The sequence below is a fragment of the Hevea brasiliensis genome, chromosome 4 (genome assembly GCF_030052815.1).
Source record: "Hevea brasiliensis isolate MT/VB/25A 57/8 chromosome 4, ASM3005281v1, whole genome shotgun sequence".
NCBI classification, from domain to species: Eukaryota; Viridiplantae; Streptophyta; class Magnoliopsida; order Malpighiales; family Euphorbiaceae; genus Hevea; species Hevea brasiliensis.
The window spans coordinates 4,044,731-4,068,260 of record NC_079496.1 but is presented as its reverse complement, the minus strand read 5'-3'; the positions used below and the strand labels follow the sequence as shown (position 1 = coordinate 4,068,260).

The 23,530-nt window shown below is 34.6% G+C and overlaps 1 protein-coding gene and 1 pseudogene across 2 annotated transcripts; one reads left to right on the top strand and one right to left on the bottom strand.

Moving 5' to 3' along the window:
* The first annotated feature begins 1,249 nt into the window (after nucleotides 1-1,249).
* Nucleotides 1,250-5,485, top strand: LOC110654131 (uncharacterized). 2 transcript variants are annotated; one of them, XM_021810017.2, is made up of 7 exons: nucleotides 1,250-1,494; nucleotides 1,778-1,895; nucleotides 2,164-2,252; nucleotides 2,366-2,412; nucleotides 2,509-2,597; nucleotides 3,351-3,484; nucleotides 4,122-5,485. In XM_021810017.2, the coding sequence occupies exons 1-7, from the start codon at nucleotides 1,390-1,392 to the stop codon at nucleotides 4,830-4,832; spliced, it is 1,293 nt and encodes a 430-aa protein (XP_021665709.2). In that variant the 5' UTR covers nucleotides 1,250-1,389; the 3' UTR covers nucleotides 4,833-5,485. The 2 variants fall into 2 exon arrangements, with proteins under 2 accessions (XP_021665709.2, XP_021665710.2); XM_021810018.2 differs by having other exon boundaries at nucleotides 4,131-5,483.
* A 2,470-nt stretch (nucleotides 5,486-7,955) lies between these two features.
* LOC110654102 (heat shock 70 kDa protein 8-like) lies at nucleotides 7,956-12,556 on the bottom strand (annotated as a pseudogene).
* Between the last annotated feature and the right edge of the window lie 10,974 nt (nucleotides 12,557-23,530).

Here is a 23,530-nt window from a genome sequence, read left to right as displayed (position 1 = left end):
TCTCTGTTATTTTTTATTTACTACGATAAAGCTTACATTTTCCCCTTGGAAATCTCATCCTACGATTAAACGACGCTTTTTCCTTTTTTTTTTCAAACCAAAAAAAAAAGGAAAATTAAATTAAATCCATGTAAGACGATTATTTGCTTTTACACCGCAATTATATTCTCACTGGTCAGTTGAGGTCGTCATGCCCAATTTTTTCACAAATTTGCTGTAATCATGCTCCTTTTCGGCTATGGAGAGGTGAACTAATAGTATGCGGTGCATGTGCTGTTAATAAGAGAGTGCGTGGCTTCCATGTTGACTTGGGGTGGCTAAGTTCCTCGAGGCTACAAGATGTTTCGAAAATAACAAAATTATTAGTAGAAAAAAAGGATATAAAAAAAGGCGGGACACGTGGAGAATGTCCGGGATTTAGTGGTGCATTCAAAACATATATTTTCCCATTCACATGAAATAAGTTCATTCTGTGAAACTCATTTTTATATGTGAAAGAATACCAAATTTATATATTTACGATGTCAATATATATATATATATATATATATATATATATATATATATATATTTTACTTCAGTAATGTCCTCTGATATGTTTCTTTAGAATTGGTATAGGTACATGAAAGTAGGTTGCAATTTTTGGACAATTTCATAAGGTACACTTGGAATTCAATAATGATGAATGGACAAAAATTGCACCAACTTGCGGAGTGAAACTAAAATTTCAAGTATAGCCAAAACAACACTTGAGGATTACTGTAATCTGTAAACTCACACATGAATTATCATCCCGAAATATCCGTTCACGGGAGTCCTTTGCCTATCCTTATTTACTATCATATCCAATTATTAGACTGACAATGACAGATTGGGCCGAGCCCAGTCAGCCTCCAACGAAAATGGTCCAAGCTCTACCTCATCAATATAAATATATTTTTTTTAATCTACTGTTAAAATCTTATCATATCAGATTTGTTACTGGGACTAATTTTGATTAAGGTTCAAAAGAATTAGAATTGGACCGCAAAGTTCTCTTTAATTTTAATTCTAGTTTGGTTTTTAATTGAGATTGCGGCGACGTTTTCCGTTGCAAATGCCTTTCCCATCATTGGCTAAAGAAGCCAAAGTTGACGTTGAAGCCTCAAATTCTTTAAATTTTTTTGTCTGCTACATAACGGCGTTATTATTTGTTGTTTCCTATATATATAGCCCTCACCTCCATCCCTCTCTTTATTCAAAGTTGCCAGTTTCTTTTTCAATCTCTCTCTCTCTTTCTCTCTCTCTCTCTCTCTCTACTCAACCCTGCAAGTGCAAGTTTTTAATGGTTGCGTGAAAAAGAAGTTTGGTATATTGGTGTTTTTTTGATATTACTCTGTTTTCCTCGAAATGGGCAAGAAAGAACAGCAACAGCAGAGAGATCACAAAAACAAACAGAGAGTTGAAGCTGTTCTCGAGCTTCTAAGAAAACAAGCTCCACTCACAGTGAAACAGGTGGGCTTATGTTTTTTCTATTGTTCTTTGCCTGTTTACTGTGATTTGCTTAACCAATTTTTCGTCACTACAATTATGAATTACCCTGTTGGGCTATGTAGTGTTTCTACTGTAGTAGGTGGTGGGTATCTGCATATTCAGCTAATAAAAGTTTGTTTCTTGATTTCTCCAAGTTTCATTAACACACAGAAAAGCTATATATACATGTAATCATTTGCTTGTACTTGATCTACATTTACCTCTTTGAGCCTTACCCCCTCTGATGTGTGATTGCTATTAACAGGAGAAGTTCTGCAACAATGCTTGCGTAGAACGGTTTCTGAAAGCAAAAGGTGATAATGTGAAGAAGGCTGCTAAGCACTTGAGGGCTTGCCTTTCTTGGAGAGAGAGTATAGGCACTGGTATTAGACCCTTCTCCTTCTCCTCCTCCTTCTATTTCCTTCAAAAAGCCTTCTATGCACTGTCTGCCCCTACTCTTTTTGCAAGCATCTGATTTTCTTTTTGTTTTCGTTGCACTAGAATCTTGCATTTCTTTGTCTTCCTTTTGAATATTTGATCGTTAAAGTAAACATCCCAGTTCATTGATGCCCTTAATTCAAAATAAAGAACAAGTTAACTAAAAAAAAACTTAAATCACTCAATTTTTTAATTAATTTTTTTTAAATGCAGAGCAACTAATAGCAGACGAGTTCTCAGCTGAGCTCGCTGAAGGACTTGCCTATGTGGCTGGCCATGATGAAGAATCCAGACCTGTTGTGGTGATTCTCTATCTCTTATCTCTCTCTTGTTTTCTTCTAGATGGAATATAGTGAACTGAATGCACAAGCTGTGACGAGTCATAACTGTTCATTTTTATTATCTTCTTGTGCAGATATTTCGCATTAAGCAAGATTACCAAAAATTCCATTCACAGAAACTGTAAGTAAACAGCAAACTCAGAAAAATCTACATTTCCGGTTCTTGGTTTTCAATTATTTTCTCATTTCCGTCCTTTTTTTTCCCCCTAAATTGTAGGTTTACTAGGCTGCTGGTTTTTACACTTGAGGTGGCCATAGGAACCATGGCAAAAAACGTTGAACAATTTGTAATCCTCTTTGACGCAAGTAAGTCTTTTTCCCCATTGGCCATATCACCCTTCGAGAGTACAAAAAAGCATTTGAAAAGTGGTGTACTTTTAAGTCATTTACAAGCTTTGCATGTATTGCCCGCTTGTAATGCAACCTAATTAATGAGACCAGTGGCTGTATTAAGGAACCTAATTAATGAGACCAGTGGCTGTATTAAGGTTGCTATATCCTCCTTGCCCCAGGGTTCTGTCCTTGGTTAAAAGGACTGCAAATCTGGTTGCAGATTGTTTTGCTAAATTGTGTCTTAAAGGTTCCCACTCTTTTAGCTGGACAGTATATCCTCCAAGGGAACTAGTGGCTGTTTATCTTCAGATGCCTCCAGGGCTTTTTAATGCATTCGAGATGCATGGTTTAAAAAAAAAAAAAAAAAATTAATGAGACCGGGCTCTAGCAGTCATGTCGGAGATTGGGCAGAGATCTGAGATATTCTCGAACAATGTCCGGAGTGCCCCTTTAAGTGTCACATTCATGGTTATCTTTTTGGTCAGTTATTGTAGGGGTATTCTCGGGAATTGAACCTCATCGGTTTTTATTTCTCTGTTGTAGCTCTTAAATATTTTGATCCTCACCAGAAGTACCCAGTATTCCCTTTTCCTTTTCTTCTTTTGCCTCAAAAATCAAGATTAAGGATAATCCCCAACCATGTTCAATCTTTAATTAACAATTAACAATTCGTAACTTTGATTTAAATCTCTTAATTAATGGGTATAATATTTTTTTTAATTGCAGGCTTTTTCAGATCAGCATCGTCTTTTATGAACTTGTTACTGGCAACAATGAAAATTGTGGCTGAGTACTATCCATGCAGGCTTTACAAGGCTTTCATAATAGACCCGCCTTCCCTCTTTTCTTATTTATGGAAGGTAAATTCAAATTCTGCCTAATTTAGTAGTCTTTTTTCTACATCAACCAAAATTTTATTTTGTCCTCATTATCTCTCAAAGTCTAAGACTGTTGAAATTGCTGGATCTGCAGTGCTTGTAACTGTTTGACCATATGAGCGTAAGCTCTGGTTTTTTGCATGAATTGGTTCGCTGGGCCATCAAGCTTAAGTCAAATCTCATTTGCCTTTAAGTGTTTTTTTTTTTTTTTTTCACAAACGTCGTTTTGTGCTCGTGGGACCTTAATCCACCGTTTGTTTGTGAAGGTTTCAAAATTTAGGGATCATTATTATTTCTGCCCTTAAGGAGTTGAACTAATTACTGCTCTAAAGTTGAAAAATGTGACCCTTTTAGAATTTGGTGAACTTCTGGTTTGTCTTATTTATTTTATTTTTTTTCCCTTAAATGTTCTTCTGTATAACCCAAGTTAAATTAGGTAATCTTCTTGTCTATTAAGGATAATTATTAGAAAAATTCATAGCGAAATAAGGTGATAGTATAAACCTAATTTAAGACTTTTCCCATTTAAGATCTCTCCATAAATTAAAAAAAAAAATAACATATATATTTTGTCTTTTTTTTTTTATAAAAATTACATAAATTTGAGCGCAAGTTTTAGTGGTTGCAGGGTGTCCGTCCGTTTGTTGAGCTATCAACGGTCGTTATGGTGGTTTCATCGCTAGACTTCGAAGAGTCATTAGAGTACAGTGACTTCTCCATCTACCCACGAGCCTCATCCCTCCGATTTGATCCTTCGTCTATCAAATCAACGGCCAAGATTGGTTCATGCTCTTCGTCAAGATTTTCCTTCACTGTGTCTCATAGTTTTGACTCCCTCAAACCTTGGCACCTAACCTTGACGGACATGTCAGCATCCAAACTAGGACCCACTACTACCAGCTCTTCTCCTATGGGCCCAGCTTTGGTCTCCCCGGTTAACGCCAGGTCTCTCTCCTTTGCATCACCGGTTGCTAGAACGCCACTCAAGAACAGAATAAACGTTGGAAGCTATGGCAGCGGCAGGGGCAGGTTGTTCTCATCAACGCCACTACCACAGCGAGTCACCGCAAGTGAGCCTATCAAAATTTCTCATCCGCGGACCCCACGTCCATCGTTCCTCCAGTCACCGGCCTTGTTTTTCAAGAAGGAGTGCCACATCAACCGGACTGACAAGTCTCAGGAGTCGTTCTTGCCCTTTTTGAAGCTCTATAGGCGGCCGTACGATGAGATGATGTACAGGTCAAAGATGCGGCCCCCACTTGGTGGCCTGGTTTCCATTGTCTCTTCTCACCTTAAACACCGCCACATGTCCGTATCGCAACGGTTCTAAACGAAGAGTTTGTAAGCCACATGCAAACAGACAAACCAGAAAACAGAGAGAAAGAGAGTACACAAGAGTGTTTAGTATATTTTAGTATTACATTGACAAAGTGTCAAATGTTGTCAAATGTCAATGGCAATGACACAAGAACTAATAATTGATTAATTATTTCTTGAAATTATGCTTAATTAATTTATATGGTGGTGCATTGATTGACCAAAGTAATTAAGAAGAGACTACGTGCGAGGCGGGTTATGAATCCTTGTGCACCATCTCTGATTTTGAGCTCTGTAGTCTAAGAAATACAAATATAAATCAACATTGTTGGCTGGTGAGGCATGGGACGAAGATAGCGTGGTCGAAACGGTGAGCATTGCATTGGAAATATTATCTATCACAAAAACCATGCAAAAGCGTTGAGAAGATCTCTGTTTCAAATCACAAATATATAATTATGTTAGGAGAATCTATGACTTGTTTTTGTTGGATTTTTATAATAAAATTGACCCAAGTTTGAAAACTTTGGTTATGTACTCTTGCATTTGTAAATGAGTAGTAATTGTTAATGAGTTGATCAGTGCATATAGTTTTGTAAAATAATAGATAGATGGCAGAGTTGGTGGCAGGAACTTGTGTCTTGTTTTGTTGTTTGAGGGAAGTCAAAATGGAGCCTTTTCTGACTCTAGTGTATGTATGTATATAAGAGTATTCCGGCCACCAGGTCGAGTCAAAATTTACATTTTCAATTTGTTATAAATAACTTGTATGTTGGACAATATAGAGATAAAGAATTTATATATTATTAAAATATGAGAAAGTTTGACAAGAGTTAAATATGTATAGAATTATATATATATAATTCAATATATATTATTTTATTATGGCACTTGGCACGTATATGTGTGAAATAAAATAATTATCTTATTATAATTTACGGAAATAAATTACGAACAGATGTGTTTATTAAAAAGTAGATATATCTATTAATAAATAGACATTTCTATTCTATACAAACAGTCACAACTATTTGTATAGGTGTCTGTTAATAAATAGATATATATTTTATACAATGAGTTATATCTATTGAAGATAGATAGATGTGTCTATCTAGAAAAAGTGCTATAACTTTTCATTTTTTATAAATATAAATAAGTTTTTCAATCTGGACATATATATTACTTCTACTTCTTCTTTTCTTCTAATTTCTCTAAATTTGGTTTGTATAAAGAGTTATTAAGGGAAATCTTCAGGAGTTGTTGTTTGCATATTTCAGGCTTTGTTGTATCCTAGAGGTATATTGCTATAACTTTACAGCAATCTAGTGGAGGCAATTAATAACTTAAATATAGTAATTCATCACGCCTCAAAGTCTATTCTACACCCACTGACTCAACACAATTTGTAGGGAGGAGAGACAAATCTAAGAAAGATTATGGGGTATTTCTAAAGCACTTGTTTCTCACTTAAAAATATGAATTCCATTTCTCATAAATAAGGAAAAAGTGAATATTTATATTTAAAAGAACTTTTTTTTTTCGTGTTCTTAATGTATTAGATAATTTTCTTAAATTCAATTATAGATATGATTTCTTGTAATTTTAGTTTGGTTTAAGACAATTTAATGGTTAATTTTTTTTATTAAAAAAGTAATTTGAACATGACTACTAAACTGAATTACTGAGATTAAAAATTCAAAGTTCAGAAAATAAGCATTGAAATCGACTCTTTTTCAAAACGATTTGAATTAAATTTAATTAGGTATAAGGTTGGGTTGAACTTTCAATCCGAAACTAACCTAAACCGAGACTATTGGGAATTGGGTTTACCAAATATATAAAAAAATATAATATGTTAATAGTAGTTGGGATTTTTGTCGTATGGTAGTTGTCGTCGAGGTATCAAGGTGCTAACTTAGAAGAAGTGACGTTAGAGAGTTTCGAGTTTTTTCTGTTTGGAGTGTTAATTGGGTTGCACTATTTTCCACTGGGGTATTTGTCACTTAGCTTGACAAGAGTATCGTTGTGGACAAAGTAGGGCTGCAATTCTAGTACCAATGTCTGTGTTTGGAGTTTATTCTTTGTTGTTTTTGGGTATGAAAGTGTCCCTTTCATTGGTTTTTAGAGTTTCTCATTAAGGATGGTGGGTACTAGTAGAGAGAAAGCGACCATCCTTTATTTGCACCTCCGCTCCACCACCGATTCTTGTGGATTTTTTTCCTGCATTATGATGCTCATTGTCCCAAAACAAATAATAATAATAATATTATCTTCTGAGTTGGAAGGCAGGGCATGGGCTTCTTTTTATGCTCTACCCAACTCATGTCCTAGCTATACGGGCCGCTCCATATCCCACTTAGGATGGGTTCCGGAAACAAACAATCAATGGATCGATATAAGTTTAATCCTCACCCTGCACTACCCTTACCATTGTGCAATTGGCATCAAAAAGATCATAGTACTCAAAATTCCCCTCTTCGAATACTGGTGTTTGGGATCAAAATAAAGCATAGTCTAATGAATTTTGTTGTGGGTCTGAGACAAGGGCATTGTTTGGCCAGTGGAGGGAGGGTAGGAGCTGCCTAGAGCTTCACTTCTAACTGCATTAGTAATATAGATATAATCTAGGCTTGCTTGCTTTACTGAATTGTAGAGATAATGTGATTTGACCAGTACACTCTCTCACATAGCTTAGCTAACAGTTTCACTAATCTTCTTCTGCCTTTCTTCAGGACTCACATCTTTATTAATAAGCGTCAGCCTCATCTCTTTTCTTATTAAAATGTTGCTGTTTGATCAGTGACTCGCATCAAGAATTGGCCTGCTTGACGAGGAATTCAACAATACCAATCACTACGTAATCGCCTTCACACATATTAAGTGTAAATAGTGGATCTAAAGTGATGAGGCTCATTCCCTTCCCTGTTTTGAGAAAAAAGTTGGCCAGTAAACCATCTCTCTTGAGGCACTCGTCTAACAAAATTTAGGTGTAATCATAACTATCATCCAACCCTCATAAAGATTTAAAAGACCGCTTAATTTCCAGCATGAAGAAACAAACATTACGTCAAAGTTAAGCAAACATGTTTTATTTCCTCACAATTTTGGAAATATGTAAACATAGTATCATTGTTCGTCTTCCTAATTTGTCATAGTATCATTCTTACAAGCTGTTCATCTTCCTAAATATCTTCTGAGGCCAACATCACAATTACACCTTCTTGTGCAACTTAACCAGGTCTAGTGTAGACCCATAAGCCCTGAGCAAGGCTTCAGCGCACCAACAACGTCCATCATCGACTGCAGGCATCCCAACTTCAATAAATGGTGCCACTGGTTGTTCAGTCCCTGGCATCATTACTCCAGCAACAACTCTCAGCATATTTGAGGCATCAATGTCCATGCACACATTTATGTCTGGAACTCCTCTACGTGCTGAGGGAATTCCTATAATCTTGAAAAAGCCCAACAGATGATTCTCTTGTACTGTCTTCCCTTCGTCTTCATAGACAAAGATGAGTGCTTCTGTTTGGTTATCATGACTGGCTGTAAATGACAGCTCTTTCCTTGCAGGCATTGTTGTATTTTGAGGTATTATAGGAATAAAGTTGTTTCCATCAGCTCGTACCCAATGCCTAAACGAGTAGCTTGGATTGTTAATAGATCCAAACTTCCAAAAGGATCCTCGATTCCAGAAGCCACTGCTCCTTCAAGAGCTGCTCCACAGACTGCAGCTTCCAATGGGTTCATTTCTTTGTAGAGTTCCTCTCTTTTACATACATCCTTGACAAGATTTCTTATTTTTGGCATGTGCGAGCGTCCACCTACAAGTATTACATCAGTCAAGTCCTCTATGTCTACTTTTGATGCATGCATTTTTATCATCCTTTAGCTATAATTTTTGCACATAATTTACTCTTGTTTATAACTATTACTATAGATATTAGCATATATTTAGTTAATTTTACTTTTTTACACTTCTTAGTTTAATTTTTGAAATTTATTTGTTTTGCAGGTTAAATTTAGAGAATTTTGGTGATATTTTGATCAGAGCAATCATTTGGAGGAAATTAGAGTTGAATTGCAAAATTTTAAAAAGAAAATTTTGAAGTTGAGTTTTAAAACGAGTAGCTTGGATTGTTAATAGATCCAAACTTCCAAAAGGATCCTCGATTCCAGAAGCCACTGCTCCTTCAAGAGCTGCTCCACAGACTGCAGCTTCCAATGGGTTCATTTCTTTGTAGAGTTCCTCTCTTTTACATACATCCTTGACAAGATTTCTTATTTTTGGCATGTGCGAGCGTCCACCTACAAGTATTACATCAGTCAAGTCCTCTATGTCTACTTTTGATGCATGCATTTTTATCATCCTTTAGCTATAATTTTTGCACATAATTTACTCTTGTTTATAACTATTACTATAGATATTAGCATATATTTAGTTAATTTTACTTTTTTACACTTCTTAGTTTAATTTTTGAAATTTATTTGTTTTGCAGGTTAAATTTAGAGAATTTTGGTGATATTTTGATCAGAGCAATCATTTGGAGGAAATTAGAGTTGAATTGCAAAATTTTAAAAAGAAAATTTTGAAGTTGAGTTTTAAAGAAACAGAAAGTTGGACAACTTATGACACAGCTTGTGTCACAGGTTGTGTCGTTGTCAGCTATGAAGTTTTTCTCAGGCAGAAAGTTACACAACTTGTAATACAAGGCGCAACACAAGGCGCAACACAGCTTGTGACGTTTTAATGAAAATTGCTGACGTGTTACTTTCGCTCCTTTGATTTAATACATCATTTTCTCCAAAATCTTCTGTCTTTTAACCCATTCTAGGGCAGACCTCTGAACCATATATAAACACTTTTTTCTCTTCCTTTCCATAAGGAGAAAAGAAGGGAGATTTTGCAAGAAAGAGAGAGGGAAGAGGAGCACGTGAGATCGAGGCTTGTGGCAGAAAAAGGGACGCCATTTGCAACGTTTTAGCAGCAGTTTCTTCACAATTTTTACTGGGTTTTTCTGTCCCTTAGTTTAAATTTTCATTTCTTCTTCATTTCTATACTTGGATTTGTCTTAAAATCATGATTTGTGAGTAGATCTTTGATATTCTAGAGATGGGTCTGTAAATATTACTTTGTATTGTGGTTTTTGAACTGATTTAGTCATTTAAATGAGATTTGCTGCATTTTGATTTATTGCTTGTGAGCTTGTTGCCTTGCTTGATGAAAGGGCCCTCATTAAGTGAAGTTTTAATCCTTAACAGATAGACTGAAAAGTGAATATTTAGGATAGATAATCTTACAATAAACTTAGTTTTCTTGGTGTTAGAGATAAGCTAAGAGGATTAAGGGGACTTTTAAAATCAATTAGAGCTTTAATTGGATTTTTGTCAGGTTTAAAATACCGTGAAAACAGGGTTTGATTTGATGAATATCAACTTTGAAATGCTTGAGAAAGGTTTCAAAGAACTAAGAATTGATTTTTTGCAAAATTGCAATTTTCATGTGTTTGGCTAAATTGGGGATAAACCACATACAAACAATATTGAAAATCCTATCTCTAGAATCACTTTAATCTTTATTGAAGTTAGATTTAATTCCTCCCAATTTCATAATTAGTGATTTCAAATTGAATTTTAGTCATCTAGTTTAATTAGTTTAATTAATTGTTTGATTTGGCTTAAATTCCTCAAATACCAATTTTAATTTTAAATTTCATTATAAATATCTTTAAATTTTAGCATTCTAATTAGTTTATTCATTTATTTCCAATTTAAGTACAATTCCCTATGGGAATGATACTTTTAAAACTATACTACTGTGACTCGTGCACTTGCGGAAGCTATTTCACAGCAACACTAACTTTTGAGTCATGTAAGCACCTATGCAGCACGAAAACGGAAACACAGACACGGGGAAACGCAAAAACGAACACGAAAAAAATGGTATTTTAAAAAATATAGGAAACAAAAATATGGGGAAAACGCATAAATATAAAAAATATAAGGATATATTTATAAATAAATAGATGTATATATATATGTGTGTGTATATATATGGATTTGGAATTCCTAGTTATAAGACATTTAAATGTTAAAAAAAAGGAAAAGATAATGAAATTAATTACTTGATTTATTATTTAGATTATTTTTATATTTATAATTATAAATAATTGAAATAATAAATATATAGAAAAATAAAATTAATATTAAAATGTAGGAAACACAGGGTCAAAGTTTTAATACAGTGAAAATTGAATAAATAAAAATAATAATGATTTAAAAAAAAGTTTTCAAATAGGAAATAGCGTGAGCATCGATATACATCACGGGATGAGGGGAAGGAGTAGAGTCATCGGGGAAGGGAGGGAGACTGGTAGAGCATTGGATGGTGAAGGGAGCAGAGCATTGATATATACCAGTCACCTCCCGTCGCCGGCTCGCTGCCCCGCCAGGTACTCCTCCTCCTCCTCTTCTTCTTTTTCTTATTCTTTCTTCCTTGCCTTCTCCTTCTTTCTTCCTGGAGGTGCGATTTTTTTTTTAAAGAAATGCGTGTCCAGCGAAGGAAACTCATTTTCGATTTCAAGGAATTATGAAAACTGCCTAGAGACGTTCTAATGTTTTCGGTAAGGAAACGTTTCCAGAACAGGGAAACGCTCCCGCCTCCGGTTTCGTGCATCTTAGGTAAGCACTGCTTTATAAGGCTCTCACACTTTTCAAACACCTTATGGTTCACTTCCTCGAATTCCTCCTGAGTAATGCCCTTGCATATTTTTTTTCCATTTCCCAAATCCACACCAACCTGAACACTAGTCTGGTAAGAAAGCCTGTGGATTGCATCTTGGGCTGCAGCTTGAAGTAGGCCATCAATTTGATCTCATTGATGCCATGGCTCAAGAAAAGGCTTTCTGAATTTGGCAATAGATGTTGCATCATGTTCTGCAGGATGTCTTCTCCTCCAATAGCAGCTCCTGCCAAGGCTTTAATCTGTGAAACCCCTCCAGTAGTAGCACTTACAGCTACATCACAATATCCAGCACCCATATTGAATATGAGGGCATTCTTCTCACTTCTACTTTCCATATTCTCATGCACACTCTATTGTTGTTGCTGTGCATATAAAAATGCCACAGCTATTGGTTCAGGAATCAGCCTGAGGACATGAAGGCCAGCTATGGCACAAGCTCGTTGAATCTGTGTCAGTTGGGACCTACTAAATGAGACTGGAATGGTAAGAACAACATTTCTAATAGGCTGATTCAGCTAACCTTTAGCCACAGCTCGTAATTCTGCCAGAATTACTTCAAGAACTTCATCAGGAGTAGTGAATCTCCAAATGTTGTCTACCAAGCTTGCAATAAATGGATGGACACCAATATCAAAAGTCTGTACCAAAAATGGAAGGCTTTTGCAGGCATGAACAACTGGATCAGTAAGAACTCTACCAATCAGGCGTTTCATATTGAAGATTGTAGCTCCAGATAAGATTTCATGCTTGTGGGAAAATTGCTTACTGACTCCTCCTGGAGTATCTTCCTTGAAGGAGACATATGGTCTCATCAACTTTTCAATTCTAGTATTCTTAAGGAGCTTTACCTGGGAGCCATAGCAGACTGCAACATTGCACTGTGTGCCAATGTCAATTCCAATTGCAATTTCAGAAAAAGCAGATGAAGATTTCTCCTCTCCAGTGGTTTCACTATCAGATGACAGTGCCACAGTGTACTGTGCTTTAGCCATTTCTGCATTGTGTAAATTTGTCACGACCCAAAATTCTGTGTCGCGACCGGCGCATAATATAAGTATTCTTAAATCATGCAAGCCTTATCAAAGTATCTTGAATAAATATATTGTCACTTACTAATCTCAAAAAATAATAAAATCTAAATAAACAAAATACTGAATAAATATCATAAATATCCCATAAGTAAACTGCGGAGTCACTACAGATTTCAAATTAAAACTTAAACTGTTCAATAAACTAAACTAATTATTAGTCCGAGGAAACATGAATTCGGTCATACCATGAGAACAAATCAAAGATTATCTTTCTCCAGAAAATAGACTGAATATTTGAATCAGCTACAGAATTCTACTGATCTGAAACAGATAACAGACAGAGAAAACTTGATTTGAGCTAATACTCAGTGAATGATAATTATAGCACACAACAAAACAGGAATAGGCAGACGCTTGATTAATTTCGCAATAAATTTTCTATCCAATAAAATCATGCTCATGCTATCAAAATCATTAATAAAATAATTTCATAAAACATATAAATAAAAGAAATTTATTTAATAAAAATTTTATGGTACGGTGCACCAGGATGATGATACCCCATATCACCAAAGGTCAGATGGTAAGCGCGCTACCAGATATTAGATACCTTTCTCCTCCTTCACAGATATCAATACATGTGATACTAATGCAAATCATAAACTGCAATGATGCATGACTCGACAATGCAACCTAATACCATGATAGTCCACACGGTGGGGCCAGATAACAGAAACAGATACTGGGCACAGGTACCAATTCAAATCAGAAAATCAATTTATACAAATCAATCAAAATCAACAAAAAATTTCAAATAACAAATAATAACTGATAGTGCAATTCTAATAGTTTATTTCAATAATTTCAGAGAGTCAATAAGATCAAATCAATCTCAAATAAATTCAGTGTAACACAACAGTAAATTTTATAGTCAGATATCAATCAATATAAAAGACAATAAAGGCCTGTTCCTGGAATTCTAATGGCTCTAATGCAGAAATAATTGACAAAATAAATTATTTAATCAAAATCGGAATAAAATTCAATAATAAAATAAAATTCTAGAAAATCACATGTAAAATAATTGTTAAAATATTGATTTAAAATTTCATTTAATAATAGCTAAAAAATTTTAAAAGGGACTAAAATGGTGCTATATACTATAATTACCACTCACTTGGAACCTCCAAGACAATAGTTATTTTCAATTAAAGAGAGACAATTTCAACTGACAGATTGAATATTTGAATCCCTTACACACCCAAAATATAAAAGAAAAATATCAACTAAGAATAAAATAAAACCAGGGACGGAACAGGGACGGAGCAATGAACAACCCTCTCTTTTATATATATATATATATAATATGAATTCAAGGTTTTTGTCTCATAATAACCATTATCAACCCAATTCAATACCAATGGTCAAGGAAAAAAAAAAAGTTTCTAGAGTAGTTGTAACAAATCAATGAGAGAAAATAAAATTAGATTCACCCATTATTGAACAAATAACGAGAATTTTTTTTACCTTAAAAACAGAATTGAAGATGATGAATTGAGAAATAAAAATTTAAGAATTCTCTGCGCACAACAGATTATAAATCGTAAATATATATATATATATATATAACAATAAATAAAAGATGATGAAAATATCTATTGAGAGTATTTTGTAGAAAAAGGAGGTGACAAACAGGTTTTAAGAGCAAAGTTTAGCAGAAGAGATTATTAGGGTATATATATTTCAAGAGTTCTATTAGGTGTAGAATGGGATAATAATTATTATTGAATTGGGTTGTTCAGATTACAGATATATATTTAATTTTAAAAATAATATATTTATAAAAACAAACAAACAGGCCATCCAATAAAATATTCTCTATTTTATTATATTATTTTTTTTCTAGATAAATATTTTAAATTATTGTTAGATAATTAAAATAAATAAATAATTAAATAAATAAATATTGGATTTCCACATACTTCCCCCTTTAAAAGAAATTCGGTCCTCGAATTTAAACAGACAAAATTTTAACCTGAAGAATTAAATAAGTGGGATATTTGGCTTGCATTTCAGATTCTACCTCCCATGTGGCCTCACTACTTGAGTAATTATGCCACAAGACCTTGACCAAAGCCACTTCCTTAGACCGGAGTTTTTTAATTTGTCGATCTAAGATCTTTACTGATTACTTCTCATATGACATATCGTCCCTAAATTGTATGGTCTGAGGTTGCAAAACATAAGATGGATCTGGTACATACTTCCTAAGCATAGAAATATGGAAAACTTGATGTACATGCGCAAAACCAGGTGGAAGGGCTAAACGGTAAGCAACTGCTTCAATTCTTTCCAAAATTTCAAATGGACCAACAAAACGAGAACTAAGCTTCCCATTCTTCCCAAACCTCATGATTCCTTTCATAGTTGAAACTCTTAGAAATACATGATCACCAACCATAAACTCTACGTCTTTACGCTTAAGATCGGCATAACTTCTTTGTCGACTTTGAGCAGTCAAAAGTCTATCACGAATTAGCCGAACCTTCTCTGAAGTTAATTGTATCAACTTTGGTTTAGTAAGCCTTCTTTCTCCAACTTCATCCCAACAAATCGGTGACCTACACTTTCAACCATATAATGCCTCATATGGAGCTATCTCTATACTTGCCTGATAACTGTTATTATAAGCAAACCCCACTAAAGGCAAATGATGATCCCAACAGCCACTAAAATCCATAACACATGCATGAAGCATATCCTTCAATGTCTGTGTAGTCCTTTTTGACTGTCCATCTGTTTGAGGGTGAAAAGCAATACTAAAGTTTACTCGTGTTCCTAAAGCTTCTTGGAATTTGTTCCAAAATCAAGAAGTAAACTAAGTACCATGATCAGAGACAATGGAAATTGGAACACCATGAAGACTAACAATCTTGTCTATATACAACTGTGCAAGTTTAGCAAAGTCATATGTAGTCTTCACAGGAAGGAAATGAGCAGATTTTGTCAATCTATCCACTATCACCCAAATTGCATTATAACCACATCGTGTACTAGGTAAACCCACCACAAAGTCCATAGTAATGTGCTTCCACTTCCACTCGGGAATGGGTAATGGCTGAAGTAACCTAGATGGTCTCTAATGTTCTACTTTAACCTGTTGACAAGTCAAACATTTAGCAATAAAGTCTACAACATCCCTCTTCATACCACCCCACCAATAATGCTCTCTTAAATCATGGTACATCTTAATTGAACCTGGGTGTACTGTGTAAGCAGAATGGTGTGCCTCCTCCATGATTTCTCTTCTCAACTCATCAATATTGGGGACACAAAGTCTAGTGCCATAACGAATAACTCCATCCTCATTTAACATGAACCCTTGAGCTTGACCTTGATGAATACTATCTATAATCTCACACAACTGAGAATCCCTCTTATGAGCAGTCTTAATTCGATCAATTAAGATAAGCCTAACTCGAAAATGTGCTAAGAATGATCCAGCTATGATTTTAAACTCTACTCCCTGATCTAGCAACTTATGTAATTCACCAATCAGAGGCCTCTTCTTGATAGATATATGGGTTAAACTACCAGAAGACTTCCTGCTTAGAGCATCAGCCACCACATTAGCTTTTTTAGGGTGATACTGTATGGTGCAATCATAATCTTTCAGTAATTCTACCCATCTCTTTTGCCTAAGATTAAGATCACATTGGTCAAAGATGTATTTGAGACTTTTGTGTCAGTGAAGATTTCACAAGTCTCACCATAAAGATAGTGTCTCCAGATTTTTAAAGCAAAAATTACTGCAGCCATTTCCAAATCATGAGTTGGATAATTCTGCTCGTGCCTTTTCAACTGACGAGAAGCATATGTAATAACCTGTCCATACTGCATCAAAACACATCCTAAACTAATCCTAGAAGCATCACAATACACTGCATAACCCCCTAATCCAGACGGAAGGGCTAACACTGGTGCAGTAGTTAAACAAGTCTTAAGCTCCTGAAAACTTTTTTCACAAGCCTCAGACCACTGAAATTTTATATTCTTCTGTGTCAACTTAGTTAAAGGTGTGGCAATACGAGAGAAGTCTTGAACAAACCGTCTATAATACCCTGCTAAACCCAAAAAACTACGAATCTCTAACACAGTTGTGGGTCTAGGCCAATGAAGCACTGCCTCAACTTTCTTCTTATCAATACACACCTCATCCTTAGATACTGTATGGCCTAGGAAAGCCATACTATCTAACCAGAACTCACATTTTGAGAACTTGGCATTTAGCTTATGTTCCCGTAAGGTCTGAAGGACAATTTTCAAATGCCGCTCATGCTCCTCTTTACTCTTTGTGTACACTAAAATTTCATCGATGAACACTATAACAAATTGATCTAAGAAAGGCTTGAAAACTCTATTCATGAGATCCATAAAAGTGGCTGAAGCATTGGTAAGACCAAAAGACATTACAAGAAATTCATAGTGTCCATACCTAGTCCTAAAGGCCGTCTTGAGTATGTCTTCTTTCTTGACCCTCAATTGATGATACCCAGATCAAAGATCAATCTTGGAAAAATACTTTGCACCTTGAAGTTGGTCAAACAGGTCATCTATGCGTGAAAGAGGATACTTATTATGCATAGTCACCTTATTCAATTGCTTGTAATCAATGCACATTCTCAAAGACCCATCCTTCTTCCGCACAAATAACACAGGAGCACCCCATGGAGAAACACTAGGGCGAATAAACCCCTTATCTAGTAGGTCCTGTAGCTGCTCCTTCAATTCCTTAAGTTCTTCGGGTGTCATACGATAAGGTGGCATAGATATGGGCTCAGTTCCAGGAACTAAGTCTATACCAAACTCTACCTCTCACTCCAGGGGTAAATCTGATAAATCTTCTGGAAACACATCAGGAAACTCCTTAACCACTACAACATTCTCCAAACTTGCAACTTCTACTTGAACGTCTTTAACATAAGCTGGATACGCCTTACACCTCTTTCGCAATAATCGGCTAGCACTCACTATTGAGATAAGATTACTAGAGGCTATACTGCGATCTTCCTAAAATTAAAATTCTGCCTCCCCAGGAATTTTAAAGAGTACAACTTTATTATGACAATCCAATGAAACGTGATAAGTAGCAAACCAATCCATGCCTAAAATCACATCAAACTCAAACATATCCAAAGAAATAAGATCTGCAGCTAATTCCCTATCTCCAATGTGAACTATACATCCCCTATACACCATATCAATATCTATTGCATTCCCCATAGGTGTTGATATAGATAAAGGATACTATAACAAAGTAGGTTTTGTACTAAATCTCGTGGAAAAGTATGGAGAAACAAAGGAATGAGTGGAACTGGAATCAAACAGTACTCTAGCATCAAATGAACAAATAGAAAGTGTACCTGTCACTACTACATTAGATGCCTGAGCATCCTGCTGAGTTAAAGCAAAAACCCTGGCTTGACCTCTACCAACAAATGTTTGTCCCTGAGTTTGAGCCCCAAAACCTCAACCACCCTGACCACGACCACCAGAACCCTGACTTCTATCACTTTACTATGAAATTGGTTGAACCTGAGAGGGAGTAGAATGTGTCGCCTGACCAGCACCCTGAGTTGTCCCACTTGTAGGACAGTCCTATCTACGGTGTCCCAGCTGTCCACAACCAAAGCATGCTCCAGTGACCCAATGACAACTTATGTGGCTTACCACAATGCTGACAAGGAGGGGAAACAAGCTCAGTGCTAATCTGACTATACTGAGCATTCCCTGCATGAGTCCTCTGCACACGTCCCTGACCAACTCCAGATTGATGTGCCCTATTACCAACTGTAGACTGAGAACCCTGCTTATTACCCTAATAAGAACCCTAATGACTTTGTCCTCTGTTAAACTGATTACCTTAACTATCTTTCTTAAACCGCTTATGCTGCTCACGAGCCCAACATTCATCATCATACATCTCCATCTGTCTAGCCTGATCAACCACCTCCTCATATTTAGGTAGTTGTAAAGGAGTTACACAATTAATTAGCCTGTCTCGTAAGCCTCTTTCAAACCTACGAGCCTTCTTCTCCTCATTTGGAATCAAGTGTTTACCAAAGCGGGATAATTTGGTAAACTTCATCTCATACTCTGTAACTGTCATGTTGCCTTGCTTCAAGGTTTCAAACTCCCAAGCCTTAGCCTCTTGAACACTAGGAGGGAGAAATTGCTCTAAGAAGAGAGAGTGAAACTCAGGCCAGAGGATAGAACCTTCGGGTCACCCATTATTCTTAGAGATATACTACTCACAAGTAACTCCCTTAAGTTGATTTCCTGCCAACATCACCATCCTAGCACTACTGCAACCCATAGTATCATAACACCTCTCCATGTCATCTAGAAAATCTAAGGGATCAGCTAATGCATCCTCTCCAGTGAACTCCTTTGGTTTTAGCTTGAGAAAGTTTGTAGAGTCAAGGAATCGAGCCCTATCCTGAGCTGGTGCTAAAATAGAGCCAACCACTGATTGTTGTGGTTGAGTTGTAAGGTACTCAGTTATAGTATTAATAGCATGATTTACTGCATGCAATCCCGCTGCCAGATCTGCCACAGTAACCTGACCAGCTCTAGGTGCTTGAGCTGCAGTAGCAAATTGGAATGGTTGTGCGCCAGTCTTAACCATAGGCATCTGTTCAGATGTCTGATTAATAGTTTGAGGTGGTACCTCCCCTGTTGGATTAAGGTTTACACCATTAAGACCCTTGGCCCTAGTTATCCTCTTACGTCTAACAGACCCAGGCACCTATTCATTTTAATAAACAAGCATTAAATATGAAAATGTGAGCCAAATTAAGACAGGTGAAAAAGTACGAAGGATGCAGATATCTAAAGCAATGATAAACTGAAAAGACGTTAAGGATCCTATGCTCCGCAAGTTTACTAGACCTAAACCGGGCTCTGATACCAACTTTGTCATGACCCAAAATTTTGTGTCGCGACCGGCGCATAATTTAAGTATTCTTAAATCATGCAAGTCTTATCAGAGTATCTTGAATAAACTGCGAAGTCTCTACAGATTTCAAATGAAAACTTAAACTGTTCAATAAACTAAACTAATTATTAGCCCGAGGAAACATGAATTCGGGCATACCATGAGAACAAATCAAATATTGTTCTTCTCCAGAAAATGGACTGAATATTTGAATCAGCTACAGAATTATACTGATATGAAATAGATAATAGACAGAGGAAATGTGGTTTAAGCTAATGCTCAGTGAATGATAATTATAGCACACAACAAAACAGGAACAGGCAGACGCTTGATTAATTTCGCAATAAATTTTCTGTACAATAAAATCATGCTCATGCTATCAAAATCATTAATAAAATAATTTCATAAAACATATAAATAAAAGAAATTGATTCAATAAAAATTTTATGGTACGGTGTACCAGGGTGATGATACCCCACATCACTAAAGGCCAGATGGTAAGCGCGCTATCAGATATTAGATACTTTCCTCCTCCTTCACAGGTATCAATGCATGTGATACTAATGCAAGCCATAAACTGCAATAATGCATGACTCGACAATGCAACCTAAAACCGTGATAGTCCACACGATGAGGCCAGATAACAGAAACAGATACTGGGCACAGGTACCAATTCAAAATAGAAAATCAATTTGTACAAATCAATCAAAATCAACAAAAAATTTCAGATAACAAATAATAGCTGATAGTACAATTTCAATAGTTTATTTCAATAATTTCAGAGAGTCAATAAGATCAAATCAATCTCAAATAAATTTAGTGTAACACATCAGTAAATTTTATAGTCAAATATCAATCAATATAAAGACACTAAAGGCCTGTTCCCAGAATCCTAATGACTCTAATGCAGAGATAATTGATAAAATCAATTATTTAATCAAAATCAGAATAAAATTCAATAATAAAATAAAACTCTAGAAAATCACATGTAAAATAATTATTAAAATATTGATTTAAAACTTCATTTAATAATAATTTTAATGCTAAGAAATTTTAAAAGTGACTAAAACGGTGTCATGTACTATAATTATCACTCACCTGGAACCTCCAAGACAATAGTTATTTTCAATGGAAGAGAGACAATTTCAACTAACAGATTGAACATTTGAATCTCCTACACACCCAAAATATAAAAGAAAATATCAAATAATAATAAAATAAAACTAGGGCCGGAGCAATGAACAACCCTCTCTTTTACATATATATATATAACAGAGAAGGGAGCTGGCTTGTCCACCGAATTCCATTGAATTTAGATTATTATATATATATATATAATCTGAATTCAAGGTTTTTGTCTCATAATAATCATTATCAACCCAATTCAATACCAATGATCAAGGAAAAAAAAATAAGTTATAGAGTAGTTGTAACAAATCAATGAGAGAAAATAAAATCAGATTCACCCATTATTGAACAAAAAATGAGAATTTTTTTTACCTTGAAAACATAATCGAAAGTGATGAATTGAGAAATAAAAATTTAGAAATTATCTGCGCACATCATATTATAAATCCTAAATTTTTATATATATATATATATATATATATATATATATATATATATATATAACAATAAATAAAAGATGATGAAAATACATGCTGAGAGTATTTGGTAGAAAAAGGAGGTAACAATCAGGTTTTGAGAGTAAAGTTTAGCATAAAAAATGATTATGGTATATATATTTCAAGAGTTTTATTAGGTGTAGAATGAGATAAGAGTTATTATTGAATTGTGTTATTAGATTACAAATGTATATTTAATTTCGAAAATAATATATATAAAAATAAATAAACAAGCTATCCAATAAAATATTTTTTATTTTATTATATTATTTTTTTAATAAATATTTTAAATTATTATTAAATAATTAAAATAAATAACTAATTAAATAGATAAATATTGAATTTCCACAAAATTTTATGGCAATGATGAATATACAACAAACTCTATGATGAAAGAAAACATAGTGCAACCAAAAGTTATACAGATCAATAAAAGGCAAGCATGAAAGGCATAACTACAGTTGGGACCATGACTCCATATTTTCAGAAAATAAATAAATAAACAAATAAAACTAACACCAGAAAATAAATCCTTCTCTCTTTCAACTGTATTCAGAAAATATGAATGATAAGGCCAACTTAGAATAGTTTGCTCCCTAAGATTAAGTTCTAATAATGAAAAGTCTGCACAATGGCACCAAATTTTTGTCTAATACACCTAAATGCATTTAGGAATTAAGGAAACAGCTTCCAAATGTATATATTTAGAACAGATTATGTTTGCCATTAACCTTTGGGAGATCATATAAAAAGGTGTCCAGACCAAGCTTATAAGAAGGCTCATAATCAAATAAGATAAGACACTTTGCACAGAGTTTTTTTTTTTTTTTTTTGGGCCAATAGGCCTTCTGAAAGTGGATCACCTGGGTATTTCAACAAAGACTTCTAAGGCCTTTCTAACCAAATCAATGGAGATACATCAAATGGTGAGACCCCCACCCAAACTCTGTAAAGAGATGAAATGAATACTTAATTAACCATTAATTGCATTAGTCTTTCATGAAGCATGGGTAAACAATTTCTTGGTAAATTTATGATGAAACCATTAATCATTATATTTATCAGAGACACCAAATCTCTCCTTCAATTTTATAGGCTTAATTTGAAAAAAGTCATTTGCAAGTAAAGAATTCAATTCAATTTCACATAATCATATTGATTTTTATTTATTTTAAAAAGAGTTTTTTTAAGTTAAAAAGAAATTAATTCTTTCACTATTAGGTTTTTACACATGAAAATTAATAAAAAAAAGAAAAGAAAAGAAAACAAGTGTATTAAATTCTTGTAAAATTCTAGTTTCTAAACAGAGGATAGTCATCTTGGTTGGCAATCCCATAGGCTAGCCACATTTTTTTTCTTGAATATGTTTTCTTGATTTAAGAAAAATTCAGTCTATTTAGTATGAAAGCTTGTTTATAGTTATATTATGAAAGCATGTATTTAGCTATACCTATCTACCTAGATAAACAAATCAATTAAAACAACCTTGGAGAACTAACTCTAAAACTATAATATACATTATATCCGTAGCCATGAATATTATTCATACAGATATCGGTATCAAAGAATTAGTTAAACGAAAGCGAAACTGGCCGAATAAAAGAAAGTGAAATCACCAACTGTAAAGAACTTAAATATGTTTGATAAGAAGCCATCCAATCACCCTTCCAAGAAATAAACCAAAACAAGAACAACCCATTTTCAGATATCACTACACTCATTGACAGGTATTAATTTAATATCATATAATTAAAGGAAAAAAAAAAAAAAGAAGAAGAAGAAAAGGAGAAGCAAGAATCACTACTTAAATGGCATGCCCAATTTATAGTTGGGGTAAAGAAACACGAAGGAGGCGAGCAATTAATTAAAGATGAGGGATAGGTGCGCAACTGATATGGAAATGCAAAATGTGGAAGGAGGAAACAAGAACGGCCCAATTTCAGAGAAGATCACCATACTTCATTAGAAAGGCATTAATTTAATATGAATAAAGAAACAAAAGAAGAAAACGAGAAGCAAGAATCACTACTTAAATTGCATATCCAAATTATAGTTGCAGTAAAAGAAACAACAAAGAAGCAAGGAATTAATTAACGATGAGAGATAGGCGCGAAACTGACATGGAAATGCAAAAGGTGGGAGGAGGAAACAAGAACAACCCAATTTCAGAGAAGATCACTGTAATTCATTAGACAGGTATTAATTTGATATGATTAAACAAACAAAAGAAGAAAACAAGAAGCAAGAATCACTACTTAAATGGCATGCCCATATTATAGTTGCAGTAAAGAAACAAGAAGGAAGCGAGCAATT

Bases quoted from the DNA above. Each gene is read 5' to 3' on its own strand.
- LOC110654131 (XM_021810017.2), top strand. From the start codon at position 1,390: ATGGGCAAGAAAGAACAGCAACAGCAGAGAGATCACAAAAACAAACAG. The intron at 1,896-2,163 runs GTATTAGACCCT...TTTTAAATGCAG, and splicing joins GAGAGAGAGTATAGGCACTG to AGCAACTAATAGCAGACGAG. The intron at 3,485-4,121 runs GTAAATTCAAAT...CGCAAGTTTTAG, and splicing joins TCTTTTCTTATTTATGGAAG to TGGTTGCAGGGTGTCCGTCC.